Raw genomic sequence first — 17,739 nt, forward strand, 5'->3', positions numbered from 1 at the left:
CCACCTTTGTGTCGTCGGCAAACTTAATGATGGTTTTGGAGTCGTGCTTGGCCACACAGTGGTGGGTGAACAGGGAGTACAGGAGGGAACTAGGCACGCGCCCCTGAGGGGCCCCCATGTTGAGGATCAGTGTTTTGGAGGGAATTTTGCCTACCCTCACCACCTGCGGTCGGCACGTCAGAAAGTCCAGGATCCAACTGCAGAGGGATTTGTAGTCCTAAACGTGGTGACGAGTTTGGATGGGATAATGGTGTTGAACGCTGAGCTGTAGTCAATGAACAGCATTCTCACGTAGGTGTTCCTTTCGTCCTGGTGGGAAAGCGCAGTGTGGAGTGCAATTGAGATTGCGTCCTCTATGGATCTGTTGGGGTGGTATGAAAATTGGAGTGGGTCTAAGGTGGCTGGAATGATGGTGTTGATGTGAGCCATGACCAGCCTTTCAAAGCACTTCATGGCTACAGATGTGAGTGCTACGGGTCAGTAGTCCTTTAGGCAGGTTACCTTGGTGTTCTTGGGCACAGGGACTGTGGTGGTCTGCTTGAAAGATATAGGTATTATAGACTCATGCTCTCATGCATGCTTCAGTGTTGCTTGCCTCGAAGGGCGCAGAGAAGTCATTTACCTCGTCTTGCAGCCTTGTGTCACTGGGCAGCTCGTGGCTGGGATTCCCTTTGACATCTACCCTCCACAGCAGGTAGCCTACAGCCAGCCTATAATGACCTACCTTCCATAGCAGGTATCCTACAGCCTATAATGACCTACCCTCCATAGCAGGTATCCTACAGCCTATAATGACCTACCCTCCATAGCAGGTATCCTACAGCCTATAATGACCTACCCTCCATAGCAGGTATCCTACAGCCTATAATGACCTACCCTCCATAGCAGGTATCCTACAGCCTATAATGACTGACCCTCCCTACACAAATAATTACATTTTAACAAATAATATCATATTTGCATTGATTGTTTGGAGGGGAAAATTCTCAAAAGGGTGTTATTGTTATTAATTTTGTAGGGCCCTGTTTTATCTTTTGATAAATTCAATTTTCCCGGTTTTATTTTTCCCAGTTTTCTTGTTTTTCTTCAGGTTCTCTCTCAAAATCACACGTTTTTAATAGAAAAGCTACATTATTCTAAGTTCTAAGTCCACAACAATGCTTAAACCAAATCCGGAGACCACTTTTGAGGTCTGGGAAGAATAAAAAATAATTTTTGTCCTTTAGTTCAATTAACACCTAGCAAGAGACCATTGTGTTTGTATGGTGGTGTTAGTGTACACTACATGTGGTGGGGGAGTTTACAAAACAATTACCCCGCGATTGATACAAATCGTATGTCATTCTGCCAGACACTCTGCAGTCAACATTTAATTGCGAAAGTTTCTTGGGAAAGCCTTTAGAAACGTTCATTCAAACAGTGCATGGTGACTGGATCGTGCATCGCAGTGCATGGTGACTGGATCGTGCATCACAGTGCATGGTGACTGGATCGTGCATCACAGTGCATGGTGACTGGATCGTGCATCACAGTGCATGGTGACTGGATCGTGCATCACAGTGCATGGTGACTGGATCGTGCATCACAGTGCATGGTGACTGGATCGTGCATCTCAGTGCATGGTGACTGGATCGTGCATCTCAGTGCATGGTGACTGGATCGTGCATCTCAGTGCATGGTGACTGGATCGTGCATCTCAGTGCATGGTGACTGGATCGTGCATCTCAGTCCATGGTGACTGGATCGTGCATCTCAGTCCATGGTGACTGGATCGTGCATCTCAGTCCATGGTGACTGGATCGTGCATCACAGTGCATGGTGACTGGATCGTGCATCACAGTGCATGGTGACTGGATCGTGCATCTCAGTCCATGGTGACTGGATCGTGCATCACAGTGCATGATGACTGGATCGTGCATCTCAGTCCATGGTGACTGGATCGTGCATCACAGTGCATGATGACTGGATCGTGCATCGCAGTGCATGGTGACTGGATCGTGCATCTCAGTGCATGGTGACTGGATCGTGCATCTCAGTGCATGGTGACTGGATCGTGCATCACAGTGCATGGTGACTGGATCGTGCATCTCTTCAGACTAAACTCTTTGAATAGTGAACATTCCCTTTGTTGCATATCCATAGCTGTTTAAATAAATCTTGATAATACAAAAAAAGGTAATTGTGAAGCAAAAACTAACGAAACCAGCTCGTTAACACCATAACACCATAACACCCATAATAACCATAACAACCATAACACCCATAACACCATAACACCCGTAATAACCATAACAACCATAACATACTTAACAACCATACCAACCATAACACCATAACAACCATAACAACCATAACATACTTAACAACCATAACAACCATAACAACCAGATCAACCATAAAAACCATAACACCCATAACACCATAACAACCATAACAACCATAACACCCATAACAACCATAACACCATAACAACCATAACACCCATAACAACCATAACACCCATAACACCCATAACAACTATAACACCCATAACACCATAACAACCATAACACCATAACAACCATAACACCCATAACAACCATAACACCATAACACCATAACAACCATAACACCCATAACACCCATAACAACCATAACACCATAACAACCATAACAACCATAACACCATAACAACCATAACACCATAACAACCACAACAACCATAACAACCATAACAACCATAACAACCATAATATACTTAACAACCATAACAACCATAACAACCATAACATACTTAACAACCATAACACCCATAACAACCAGATCAACCATAAAAACCATAACAACCATAACACCCATAACACCATAACAACCATAACACCCATAACAACCATAACACCATAACAACCATAACACCCATAACAACCATACCACCCATAACACCCATAACAACTATAACAACCATAACACCCATAACACCATAACAACCATAACACCATAACAACCATAACACCCATAACAACCATAACACCCATAACAACCATAACACCCATAACAACCATAACACCCATAACAACCATAACACCCATAACACCATAACACCCATAACACCCATATCACCCATAACAACCATAACAACCATAACAACCATACCACCATAACACCCATAACAACCATAACACCCATAACACCATAACACCCATAACAACCAGATCAACCATAACACCCATAACAACCATAACACCCATAACACCCATAACACCCTTAACACCCGTAATAACCATAACACCATAACAACCATAACACCCATAACAACCATACCACCCATAACACCCATAACAACTATAACAACCATAACACCCATAACACCATAACAACCATAACACCATAACAACCATAACACCCATAACAACCATAACACCCATAACACCCATAACAACCATAACACCCATAACAACCATAACACCCATAACAACCATAACACCCATAACACCATAACACCCATAACACCCATATCACCCATAACAACCATAACAACCATAACAACCATACCACCATAACACCCATAACAACCATAACACCCATAACACCATAACACCCATAACAACCAGATCAACCATAACACCCATAACAACCATAACACCCATAACACCCTTAACACCCGTAATAACCATAACACCATAACAACCATAACAACCATAACACCCATAACAACCATAACAACCACAACAACCATAACACCATAACAACCATAACACCCATAACAACCATAACACCCATAACAACCATAACACCATAACACCATAACAACCATAACACCATAACACCATAACAACCAAAACAACCATAACACCCATAACAACCATAACACCATAACAACCATAACACCATAACAACCATAACAACCATAACATACTTAACACCCATAACAACCATAACACACCCATAACAACCATAACACCATAACAACCATAACATACTTAACAACCATAACAACCACAACAACCATAACATACTTAACAACCATAACAACCATAACATACTTAACAACCATAACAACCACAACAACCATAACATACTTAACAACCATAACAACCATAACAACCACAACAACCATAACATACTTAACAACCATAACACCCACAACACCCACAACAACCATAACATACTTAACAACCATAACACCCATAACAACCATAACACCATAACACCATAACAACCATAACACCATAAAACCATAACAAACGAAGATGGTGAATCCCCACTGCAGAAACAATAAATAGTGGGGAGAGCAAGTCATTCCCGTCCATGTGATCTAATAATTGTGATCTAATAATTTGTCCAGATAAAAATGTATTCGAACGAGCATATCACGATCTGACATAATGGTAGCCTACTTTTTGGTTCTAGGTCGATTTTCTAGCATTTTGAATGCAGAGCCGTTTGGGAGCCAAATGATGCAGCTCTTTTATGTGACGGTTAATGTCTGCCTGACCTCTAACCTCTGTGTGACCCCACTAGGTTTAGAGGGCGATGTGGACCTCCAGATCCTGCTGTTGGGGGGAAAGCTGATGAAAGTAAAGTCTTCCTCATGGAAAAAGGTCCGAATGTACAAGCTGCATGATGACTACGTGACCGTATGGCATGAGTCACACAGGATCTTCAAGAGAAAACAGAACTGTGAGTACTGCACTGTTACTGTACCATTCATGTACATCAACATCTACAACTGAATTAAAGGTAGCCCATTGATGGACCTCAAACACATTTACCTCCATTCTGTTATGAAACAACAAAGCCCTAGATACCACTACTGGTCAGACTGGGGGTTACATCCCTGGATACCACTACTGGTCAGACTGGGGGTTACATCCCTGGATACCACTACTGGTCAGACTGGGGGTTACATCCCTGGATACCACTACTGGTCAGACTGGGGGTTACATCCCTAGATACCACTACTGGTCAGGCTGGGGGTTACATCCCTGGATACCACTACTGGTCAGACTGGGGTTACATCCCTGGATACCACTACTGGTCAGGCTGGGGGTTACATCCCTGGATACCACTACTGGTCAGGCTGGGGGTTACATCCCTGGATACCACTACTGGTCAGACTGGGGGTTACATCCCTGGATACCACTACTGGTCAGACTGGGGGTTACATCCCTGGATACCACTACTGGTCAGACTGGGGGTTACATTCCTGGATACCACTACTGGTCAGACTGGGGGTTACATCCCTGGATACCACTACTGGTCAGACTGGGGGTTACATCCCTGGATACCACTACTGGTCAGGCTGGGGGTTACATCCCTAGATACCACTACTGGTCAGACTGGGGGTTACATCCCTGGATACCATTACTGGTCAGACTGGGGGTTACATCCCTGGATACCACTACTGGTCAGACTGGGGGTTACATCCCCGGATACCACTACTGGTCAGACTGGGGGTTACATCCCTAGATACCACTACTGGTCAGGCTGGGGGTTACATCCCTAGATACCACTACTGGTCAGGCTGGGGGTTACATCCCTAGATACCACTACTGGTCAGGCTGGGGGTTACATCCCTAGATACCACTACTGGTCAGACTGGGGGTTACATCCCTAGATACCACTACTGGTCAGACTGGGGGTTACATCCCTGGATACCACTACTAGTCAGGCTGGGGGTTACATCCCTGGATACCACTACTGGTCAGACTGGGGGTTACATCCCTGGATACCACTACTGGTCAGACTGGGGGTTACATCCCTGGATACCACTACTGGTCAGACTGGGGGTTACATCCCTGGATACCACTACTGGTCAGACTGGGGGTTACATCCCTGGATACCACTACTGGTCAGACTGGGGGTTACATCCCTGGATACCACTACTGGTCAGACTGGGGGTTACATCCCTGGATACCACTACTGGTCTGGCTGGGGGTTACATCCCTGGATACCACTACTGGTCTGGCTGGGGGTTACATCCCTGGATACCACTACTGGTCAGACTGGGGGTTACATCCCTGGATACCACTACTGGTCAGGCTGGGGGTTACATCCCTGGATACCACTACTGGTCAGACTGGGGGTTACATCCCTAGATACCACTACTGGTCAGACTGGGGGTTACATCCCTGGATACATTTTACATTTACATTTAAGTCATTTAGCAGACGCTCTTATCCAGAGCGACTTACAAATTGGTGCATTCACCTTATGATATCCAGTGGAACAGCCACTTTACAATAGTGCATCTAACTCTTTTAAGGGGGAGGGGGGGGTTAGAAGGATTACTTTATCCTATCCTAGGTATTCCTTAAAGAGGTGGGGTTTCAGGTGTCTCCGGAAGGTGGTGATTGACTCCGCTGACCTGGCGTCGTGAGGGAGTTTGTTCCACCATTGGGGTGCCAGAGCAGCGAACAGTTTTGACTGGGCTGAGCGGGAACTGTACTTCCTCAGAGGTAGGGAGGCGAGCAGGCCAGAGGTGGATGAACGCAGTGCCCTTGTTTGGGTGTAGGGCCTGATCAGAGCCTGAAGGTACGGAGGTGCCGTTCCCCTCACAGCTCCGTAGGCAAGCACCATGGTCTTGTAGCGGATGCGAGCTTCAACTGGAAGCCAGTGGAGAGAGCGGAGGAGCGGGGTGACGTGAGAGAACTTGGGAAGGTTGAACACCAGACGGGCTGCGGCGTTCTGGATGAGTTGTAGGGGTTTAATAGCACAGGCAGGGAGCCCAGCCAACAGCGAGTTGCAGTAGTCCAGACGGGAGATGACAAGTGCCTGGATTAGGACCTGCGCTGCTTCCTGTGTGAGGCAGGGTCGTACTCTGCGAATGTTGTAGAGCATACCACTACTGGTCAGACGGGGTTACATCCCTGGATACCACTACTGGTCAGACTGGGGGTTACATCCCTAGATACCACTACTGGTCAGACTGGGGGTTACATCCCTGGATACCACTACTGGTCAGACTGGGGGTTACATCCCTGGATACCACTACTGGTCAGACTGGGGGTTACATCCCTAGATACCACTACTGGTCAGGCTGGGGGTTACATCCCTAGATACCACTACTGGTCAGGCAGGGGGTTACATCCCTGACACACGTAGGTTGATGGAGGTTGTTTTGTGGGTGACCCGGCCTAAAGAGCGCCCGTCCAGCGCTCTAACGTCCATGGGAATGGAGTGGGGTTTAGTGTGGATGCCCAGCTCGGACGCCAGGGTAGCATCCATAAAGCTCTCAGCGGCCCCAGAGTCGATGAGTACCCGGAGAGATTTCAACTGGTTTCCCCACAGCAAGATGGCATGAAAAGGGGTGCGAGTAAGGGGAGAGGAAAAGTTCTCTGTATGGCCCACCAGAGTACTTGCTCCTACCGGTGAGCCTTGTCTTTAAGTGGACAGGCGGACACGAAATGACCAGTAGTCCCGTAATACAGGCAACTCTTATTGTGAAGCCTGTATAGCCGTTCAGCTGGGGGCAGCCTGGCTCTGCCTAGTTGCATCGGCTCGGGAAGAGGTGAATCGGCAGACTTCGGAGACTCTTGGGGGAAATCGGGTAGCCTCGGGTTCTCTCGGCAACCGAGCTGTAGGGGACTTCCGGGATGCTTCGGAGGTGAGGTGGAAGCCTCGGGTGGGTGAGGGAAATCGTACCTCCCCTCCTCCCTTCACTCCCGTAGTCACCCATCGATCCAAATGGTTAGGGTTATGAGCGAGTCGGGATCCGTCTGTAGTTCCCAGGCTGCAAGCTTGTCCTTTACTTCCTCCGATATTCCGTGCAGGAACATGTCGAACAGCGCTTCCGAGTTCCAGGCACTCTCAGCTGCCAACGTGCGGATATCCACCGCATAGTCTGCCACACTGCGGGAGTCTTTTTTTGTTTATTTTCTATTGGTTTAGTTTTTTCATTATTTTGTCATATTTATTTTTTCATTTAATTTTATTGAATATTCGAAACATACAATATACTTGCAGTGAAGCCGCTCAACAACTACATCATACCAGTCATCCAACAGACTCCCATTCAGCGCGACACAGAAGTATCCAGGGTCAATGACCTGCTCAAGGGCACGTTGACAGATCTCCCACTAAATATCTTTCAACTATCCTGTGATGTTTAACGTATACTTTCCTTCTATCTAATCGAATAGAATCCACAGATTGCGAGTTGAAAATAAAAACTTTTACTAAGAGTATTAGTATATTAGTAATTGACTGACCCGGTCTCTCCAGATCTCCGAACAGTACTATTTCTAGGGTAAATTTTAGATCAATGCTATGCATTTTCAGCCATTCCTGAACCTGAGACCGGAAACAGGCTACCTGAGGGCAATACCAAAATAAATGGTCTATTGATTCTGTATCCTCACAACAAAATATGCAGAGCTTCGATGATTTTATGCCCCAAATATTCAACATTTTGTTGGTATACATTTTGTTGGTATACTGGTATACTTTCCTATTTATGCTATTTTTATTCCTCCGCCAGTTTTGATCCTTTATATTGGGCAGACAGACCAGTTCCCTACCTCCTCCCGCTGCCACCCGCCTCCTCCATTTTTGGGGCAATGCTGTAATCAATTGGTTGTACTCTTGGATTGAGCAGACCTCCATGAAGGACATAACCTACTAATCCAATTTACAATATCACTTAAGAACAATAAACCCTTTTCAAACATCTTTCCCATAAATACAGGTATTTTATTAACCAGCACATTTGAGTTCAGCCATAATATTTGTTCTATCTTTTCAGGGGGATGAAATTGAAATTGTAGCCAGCTCTGAAATGCTTGTTTGAAAAAGAGAGATACTTTGAAAAAAGTATAATTTTCAATTAATCGAAAATGGCCATTTTTAAACAATGGATTAGCTTTTCTTAGTAATCTACTTGAGAACCATTTAGGGTTCAAATAAAACTTTTGCATGAGTGAAGCTTTTAGAGAGAGGTTTAGTGCTTTTATATTTAATAATCTCAACCCACCCAATTCATATTCATTATATAGATAGGCATGTTTTGTTTTGTCTGGTTTAGCGTCCCAGACAAAGCGAAATATTTTTTGCTCATATGATTTGAAAAACGAATCATCAGGAGTAGGCAGCGCCATCAGTAAGTGAGTAAACTGAGATATGAAGGGTTAATCAGGGCAAATTTTCCATACATAGCCTCTCCATGGGTGCAGGATCTTGTCTATTTTTACAAGTTTTGTATTGAAATTCATTGTGGAGAGCTTATTTATATATTTTGTGTTATGAATACCGAGTATGTCTACTTCACCATCAGCCCATTTTATAGATAAACTGCAGGGTAATGTAAAAGTTGTATTTTAAGGATCCAATACGTAATATTGTACACTTATCATAATTAGGTTTTAGCCCAGAGAGTACAGAAAAGTTATTTAGATATTCAATGAGACATTTCAGGGATCTAGCTTGTGGACTTAATATAAAACTTGAGTCATCGGCATACACGGACACTTTTGTTTTTTTGCCTTGGATTTCTAATCCTCTAATGTTGTTATTGGATCTGATTTTAATAGCTAGCATTTCGATGGCAATAACAAATAGATATGGTGACAGCGGACACCCTTGTTTAACTCCTCTTGACAATTCAAAACTCTCTGAGAAGTAGCCGTTATTTGCTATTCTACACCTGGGGTTGCTATACATTATTTTTTACCCATTTTATAAGAGAATTACCGAAATTGAAAAAATCCAGGCATTTATAAATAAAATCCAGTCTCACTTTATCAAATGCCTGTTCAAAATCCGCTATAAATACCATTCCTGGCTTCTTATATGTTTCATGATGTTCTATTATTTCTAGTAGTTGTTGTATATTATCTCCAATGTATCATCCATGTAAAAAACCTGTCTGATCAGGATGAACAATACCTGGTAAAACCCTTTTAATTCTGAGTTGCATCACAACATTGAAGTGTAAGGGGCTTCCAGTTTTTTAGATAGACTGGGTCTTTATATTTGCCATCTGGGTCTTGTTTTAATAATAGAGAAATTAGACCTTCCTGCTGAGTACCTGACAGAATACCATTTCTATAGGAATAGTTAAAACAATCTAACAATGGAGCTTTCAGTATATCAAAAAATACTTGATATACCTCTACCGGTATGCCTCTACCGGTATACCTCTACCGGTATGCCTCTACCGGTATGCCTCTACCGGTATGCCTCTACCGGTATGCCTCTACCGGTATACCTCTACCGATATACCTCTACCGGTATGCCTCTACCGGTATGCCTCTACCGGTATGCCTCTACCGATATACCTCTACCGGTATGCCTCTACCGGGAATATCTCTACTGATATACCTCTACCGGTATGCCTCTACCGTTATACCTCTACCGGTATGCCACCATTTCCAGACTGAAAGGAATTAATAGCCTCAAGAAGTTCTTCTTCTGTAATTTGGCCTTCACGCTGATCTTTCTGTACATTTGTTAATTTTCAATTTTTTATATTATTTGGAAAGAATTCCTTACCATAATCTTCATTCAGTGGGAAAGGATGAGACAGAAAAGAGAACATCTGCCTAAAATAATTAGCTTCCTTTTTTAAAATATGATTCAGAGAATCATAGATGACTCCGTCTTCAGTAACGAGTTTCTGCAAATTATTTTTGTTAGCGTTCCTGTATTGGAGATTCAGGAAGAATTTTGTGCATTTTTCTCCATATTCCATCCAGTTTGCTTTATTTTTGTAATAGATTACATTAGATTGTTCTTGAATAAGTTCCTCAAGTTCTTTTTGTTTTTACTCTAATTTATTTTGTATCTCTGTAGTATCGTTTTTAGTTGTTAGTCTTGTCTCTTTAGCCAGAAACTGCTTTTTTATTATTGATGAATATTGAATTAAATGACCCCTGAAGGTACATTGAAACGTATCCCAAACAATAAGGGGATTTGCTGAACCTATATTATACTGGAAAAATTCCGTTATCTTTTTTTTGTCTTAGTTAAAAATAAGTTGTCCTCCAGTAAACTTTGATTAAATTTCCAATATCCCCGTCCACGTGGAAAATCTATAAGAGTTATGTGAATGCCAATTAGATGATGATCCGATCGCATTCTGTCTCCTATTAAAACTTTTTAACCTTTGATGCAAGAGAGAAAGAGACAAGAAAGTAGTCAAGACGACTAGCTTGATTAAGTCTCCTCCATGTATATCTCACTAGGTCAGGGTTTTTTAGTCTCCAAATATCCAATATTTCGAATGTGTCCATAATATTTGTGATTTCCTTAAGGGCACGGTGATGATAGTTTGTAGAGTGATTACCTTTACGGTCCATTGAGGTACATAACACTGTGTTATAGTCTCCTACCATAATGATTAGATCATTTGTTGCCTGTAAGTTCAATAAATTGGTATAAATGTTTTCGAAGAAGTGTGGATCATCCTGATTGGACCATATAGATTAATGAGCCAAATCTCTTCTTCGTCCACTTTCATATTCAAAAGGATCCACCTTCCTTGTGAATCATTCCTGACTATTTGCACATTCAGATCAACATTTTTGTTAATTAATATCATCACACCCTTTGAGTTCCTTTGTTCATGACAGAAAATTATTTCACCACCCCATTCCTTTTTCCACGCAACTTCATCTAAGGATGTAGAGGTTCCTGTAAACAGTATAGTATGTTATATTCCTTTTATGTTAGCCATGTAAAGACTGATCTTCTTTTTTTATAATCTGCTAAACAGTTACAATTATAACTGGCTATACTTATTTCACCTCTTACCATAACTAGATACTATTCTCAGTCTAAATGGACCATAATTAGTGCCTGTAAAGTTACTGCCATCAGAGGTATTATGTAGGTCAAACTAGAGCTTTCAAATGTCTGATATTTACAATTCAAGAAATAGTTTCGAGCAATATTTGTTTTATTCCCTTGTTCCCACAGCCGGTTTGTCTGTGAGCCAATGCCACAGATGTTAGAAAATTGAGACAAGATATTATGTGCGTAACAAATCTGAGTAGGTTGATGTGTATGATATTGGATGTGATATAATGAGAGTGTGTACGATGTCTGTATAAGAGTAAGACTATAATGTGTGATGTCCAAATAAATAATAACTCCACCAGTTTGCATGGTTGAGTGTCTATGTGTGTAACATGTAGTTGCATCATAATTACCTTTAACATAATTGAAAAACACATCCCAGCATTTCCATAGCAATTGACGTTTCACATGATCATGAAAGAGACGTTGCATTACTCTAGACGGCTTCACTACAGTACAAATGTATTCCATACAAGATGTTATTATTCCCCAATGCACCTATTCTGATATCTACCCCTTGCTTGTTGTAAACATATATAAACTTGTAGACAAATACATAAAAAAGATAGACAAACAGTAAACACATTAAATTATAAAACAGTTCTCGACAATAGAGAGAAAGGGAGAGAAGAGAGCGAGATCAGATGTGTGTGTATAAGTCCGTATGTGTAAGCGAGCATGTAATTGAGTACGTGTGTGTTCATATTCACTTCATAATGTTCAGATATTTTTACAGTTCTCATACTTTTTTTTTTCCTAACCTGAAGTCCCTGTAGAATTTAGTACAGCCACGGTGTTATGGAGCTGTCTCGGAATAGCTGTCCATCTATAAAGAGTTTGTCCACAATGAGAAAGGCACGCCTACCATCCATCCTTTGTTGTCTTTGTACCGGATACAGTCTCTTACAACGTTTGTTTATCTCCCTTGGAAATTGGTCATTGAGACTGAATTTGGTCCCTTTATTAAACTCCTTCCCCTGCTTTTGATCAGCTCCTTTTGTTGGTAGTGTTCAAATTTTGCGATGATCGGTCGGGGACCCTTGGTCTTGTCGCTCCGAGCTCCAAGTCTGTGTTCTCGGTGGAAAGCCACCTTGTTTACAGTCTCTATAGGAAGTTTCAAGGCGGAGTTCATGAATTCTCTGATCGCCCCCTCTGGATTATTGGATGCGTCCTCAGGAATACCAGAATTTGTTTTCTGATTTTCACGCATGCTACGACTTTGTATGTCTAGTAGCGAATCCTTCATCACTCTGTTTTCCCATGTTGGAATCGTGTATTTCAAATCAAATCAAATCAAATTTTATTTGTCACATACACATGGTTAGCAGATGTTAATGCGAGTGTAGCGAAATGCTTGTGCTTCTAGTTCCGACAATGCAGTAATAACCAACGAGTAATCTAACCTAACAATTCCACAACTACTACCTTATACACACAAGTGTAAAGGGATAAAGAATATGTACATAAAGATATATGAATGAGTGATGGTACAGAACGGCATAGGCAAGATGCAGTAGATGGTATAGAGTACAGTATATACATATGAGATGAGTAATGTAGGGTATATAAACATAAAGTGGCATAGTTTAAAGTGGCTAGTGATACATGTATTACATAAAGATGGCAAGATGCAGTAGATGATATAGAGTACAGTATATACATATACATATGAGATGAGTAATGTAGGGTATGTAAACATTATATTAAGTGGCATTGTTTAAAGTGGCAAGTGATACATTTTTACATAAATTTCCATCAATTCCCATTATTAAAGTGGCTGGAGTTGAGTCAGTATGTTGGCAGCGGCCACTAAATGTTAGTGGTGGCTGTTTAACAGTCTGATGGCCTTGAGATAGAAGCTGTTTTTCAGTCTCTCGGTCCCTGCTTTGATGCACCTGTACTGACCTCGCCTTCTGGATGATAGCGGGGTGAACAGGCAGTGGCTCGGGTGGTTGTTGTCCTTGATGATCTTTATGGCCTTCCTGTGACATCGGGTGTAGGTGTCCTGGAGGGCAGGTAGTTTGCCCCCGGTGATGCGTTGTGCAGACCTCAGTCTGTGTGGGTGGACCAATTCAGTTTGACCATGATGTGTACACCAAGGAACTTAAAACTTACTACCCTCCCCACTACTGTCCCGTCGATGTGGATAGGGGGGTGCTCCCTCTGCTGTTTCCTGAAGTCCACAATAATCTCCTTTGTTTTGTTGACGTTGAGTGTGAGGTTATTTTCCTGACACCACACTCCGAGGGCCCTCACCTCCTCCCTGTAGGCCGTCTCGTCGTTGTTGGTAATCAAGCCTACCACTATAGTGTCGTCCGGCAAACTTGATGATTGAGTTGGAGGCGTGCATGGCCACGCAGTCGTGGGTGAACAGGGAGTACAGGAGAGGGCTCAGAACGCACCCTTGTGGGGCCCCAGTGTTGAGGATCAGCAGGGTGGAGATGTTGTTACCTACCCTCACCACCTGGGGGCGGCCCGTCAGGAAGTCCAGTACCCAGTTGCACAGGGCGGGGTCGAGACCCATGGTCTCGAGCTTGATGACGAGTTTGGAGGGTACTATGGTGTTAAATGCTGAGCTGTAGTCGATGAACAGCATTCTCACATAGGTATTCCTCTTGTCCAGATGGGTTAGGGTAGTGTGCAGTGTGGTTCCGATTGCGTCGTCTGTGGACCTATTGGGTCGGTAAGCAAATTGGAGTGGGTCTAGGGTGTCAGGTAGGGTGGAGGTGATATGGTCCTTGACTAGTCTCTCAAAGCACTTCATGATGACGGAAGTGAGTGCTACGGGGCGGTAGTCGTTTAGCTCAGTTACCTTAGCTTTCTTGGGAACAGGAACAATGGTGGCCCTCTTGAAGCATGTGGGAACAGCAGACTGGGATAAGGATTGATTGAATATGTCCGTAAACACACCAGCCAGCTGGTCTGCGCATGCTCTGAGGACGCGGCTGGGAATGCCGTCTGGGCCTGCAGCCTTGCGAGGGTTAACACGTTTAAATGTTTTACTCACCTCGGCTGCAGTGAAGGAGAGCTCGCAGGTTTTGGTAGCGGGCCATGTCAGTGGCACTGTATTGTCCTCAAAGCGAGCAAAAAAGTTATTTAGTCTGTCTGGGAGCAAGACATCCTGGTCCGCGACGGGGCTGGTTTTCTTTTTGTAATCCGTGATTGACTGTAGACCCTGCCACATACCTCTTGTGTCTGAGCTGTTGAATTGCGACTCTACTTTGTCTCTATACTGGCACTTAGCTTCTTGTTTGACTGCCTTGCGGAGGGAATAGCTACACTGTTTGTATTCGGTCATGTTTCCGGTCACCTTGCCCTGGTTAAAAGCAGTGGTTCGCGCTTTCAGTTTCACACGAATGCTGCCATCAATCCACGGTTTCTGGTTTGGGATTTTTACCTTGGCTGTGAGTGTCTTGTTTTCTCTTTGGATCGTGAGAATTTCACTCAGGCTGAACTCTAAACTCCCCCTCAGCCCTGCTACCTCCTCACACAACTTTTCCAGTGTTGCATGGATTCCAGCCAGAGCACTAGCCTCTACTTCAATGGTAAGTAATCCGTCCGTTTCTGTAGATGAATCTGTTTTTCTTTTTTTTGTCGGGTTAAAGTTATTTTGTGAGGTGGTCGGATCTTTCCATGAAGGAGTATGTTGTTCCTCCATAGCGTAAAGCTGTTGGTACTCGTCGATTTCCCTCAGGATCTCCTTAGTTTCCAGGTTGGCTCTTTACTGCAACCAGTTGTTTTACAAAAAGATAACAATGAGTCTTTCCCACGACGACGACAGGTGTCTGTAGTACAGCCAGCTAGCACTCGCTGAATCCACGCAAAAAAAGGAACACAAACTTGCAGTCCCAGCCGTAAAGGCTAACCACTTCGTGGAATCCTTAGCAACAAAACTTCAGTTCGGATTAAAATCGATTTATTGAATTTTTTTTAATGTAAACAACAAACCGAGTGTAGACAGTACAATGTCCTGTTGCCGCTCTGATGTATGATGACGTCTACAGAATAGTTAGCTTGTTTAGCTAGTTACCACTAACAGATCGTGTGCTACATAGTTAGCTTGTTTAGCGATTACCACTAACAGATCGTGTGCTAGATAGTTAGCTTGTTTAGGGATTACCACTAACAGATCGTGTGCTACATAGTTAGCTTGTTTAGCTAGTTACCACTAACAGATCGTGTGCTACATAGTTAGCTTGTTTAGCTAGTTACCACTAACAGATTGTGTTCTAGATAGTTAGCTTGTTTAGCGATTACCACTAACAGATTGTGTGCTACATAGTTAGCTTGTTTAGCTAGTTACCACTAACAGATCGTGTGCTACATAGTTAGCTTGTTTAGCGATTACCACTAACAGATTGTGTGCTACATAGTTAGCTTGTTTAGCTAGTTACCACTAACAGATCGTGTGCTACATAGTTAGCTTGTTTAGCTAGTTACCACTAACAGATCGTGTGCTACATAGTTAGCTTGTTTAGCTAGTTACCACTAACAGATCGTGTGCTACATAGTTAGCTTGTTTAGCTAGTTACCACTAACAGATCGTGTGCTAAATAATTAGCTTGTGTAGCTAGTTACCACTAACAGATTGTGTGCTAGATAGTTAGCTTGTTTAGCTAGTTGGCCGAAGACAAGGAGGAAATAACAAGTGGTGAATCCTGACTGTTCCCACACTACTTCCCTCTCCACTGTCCAGGCCGGTGTGTGTGTGTGTTTGTATGTGTGCTGGTGTGTCTTTCCACTCCACCCTTGGCTTCCTCTGAGACATCTCCAGGCATAGGACTGTTCATGTTTATCTGCTGAAGCCCAGAACCCAGCCGGCCCCTCCATCCACTCCCACCCAACCCAGAGAAGGCTGCTCCTGCTGAGCCTGATAACCTCTGGCCTCTCCCTGAGCAAACACTGGAGCCCAGACCATACCAGTGGCCACACACACCCAGACTGTGCAGAGGCTCAGAGGGGAGTGGTCATGTGAAGGCTATTGTTTCCTGTGGGTAGGCATGCTATAGCAGGGCTGGAGATGGGTTAGAGTAGGGTTGGAGATGGGTTAGAGTAGGGTTGGAGATGGGTTAGAGTAGGGTTGGAGATGGGTTAGAGCAGGCTGGAGATGGGTTAGAGTAGGGTTGGAGATGGGTTAGAGCAGGCTGGAGATGGGTTAGAGTAGGGCTGGAGATGGGTTAGAGTAGGGTTGGAGATGGGTTAGAGCAGGCTGGAGCTGGGTTAGAGCAGGCTGGAGCTGGGTTAGAGCAGGCTGGAGATGGGTTAGAGTGGGGTTTGAGATGGGTTAGAGTAGGGTTGGAGATGGGTTAGAGCAGGCTGGAGATGGGTTAGAGTAGGGTTGGAGATGGGTTAGAGCAGGCTGGAGATGGGTTAGAGTAGGGTTGGAGATGGGTTAGAGCAGGCTGGAGATGGGTTAGAGTAGGGTTGGAGATGGGTTAGAGCAGGGCTGGAGATGGGTTAGAGTAGGGTTGGAGATGGGTTAGAGTAGGGTTGGAGATGAGTTAGAGTAGGGTTGGAGATGGGTTAGAGTAGGGTTGGAGATTGGTTAGAGTAGGGCTGGAGATGGGTTAGAGTAGGGTTGGAGATGGGTTAGATTAGGGTTGGAGATGGGTTAGAGTAGGGCTGGAGATGGGTTAGAGTAGGGTTGGAGATGGGTTAGAGTAGGGCTGGAGATGGGTTAGAGTAGGGCTGGAGATGGGTTAGAGTAGGGTTGGAGATGGGTTAGAGTAGGGTTGGAGATGGGTTAGAGTAGGGCTGGAGATGGGTTAGAGTAGGGCTGGAGATGGGTTAGAGCAGGGATGGAGATGGGTTAGAGTAGGGTTGGAGATGGGTTAGAGTAGGGTTGGAGATGGGTTAGAGTAGGGTTGGAGATGGGTTAGAGCAGGCTGGAGATGGGTTAGAGTAGGGTTGGAGATGGGTTAGAGCAGGCTGGAGATGGGTTAGAGTAGGGCTGGAGATGGGTTAGAG

General features: G+C 43.9%; 1 protein-coding gene across 1 annotated transcript in view; it reads left to right on the plus strand.

Annotated features, from left to right (window-relative positions):
- The window catches only part of LOC139583220 (1-phosphatidylinositol 4,5-bisphosphate phosphodiesterase delta-1-like), a 75,759-nt gene that overhangs the window by 12,107 nt on the left and 45,913 nt on the right, over positions 1-17,739 (plus strand). The window contains exon 2 of the mRNA XM_071414054.1: positions 4,501-4,659. Within this exon, the coding sequence (XP_071270155.1) occupies positions 4,501-4,659 (159 nt within the window). The remainder of the gene's footprint in view (positions 1-4,500; positions 4,660-17,739) is intronic.

The sequence above is a fragment of the Salvelinus alpinus genome, chromosome 8, assembly GCF_045679555.1.
Source record: "Salvelinus alpinus chromosome 8, SLU_Salpinus.1, whole genome shotgun sequence".
Taxonomy (NCBI): domain Eukaryota; kingdom Metazoa; phylum Chordata; class Actinopteri; order Salmoniformes; family Salmonidae; genus Salvelinus; species Salvelinus alpinus.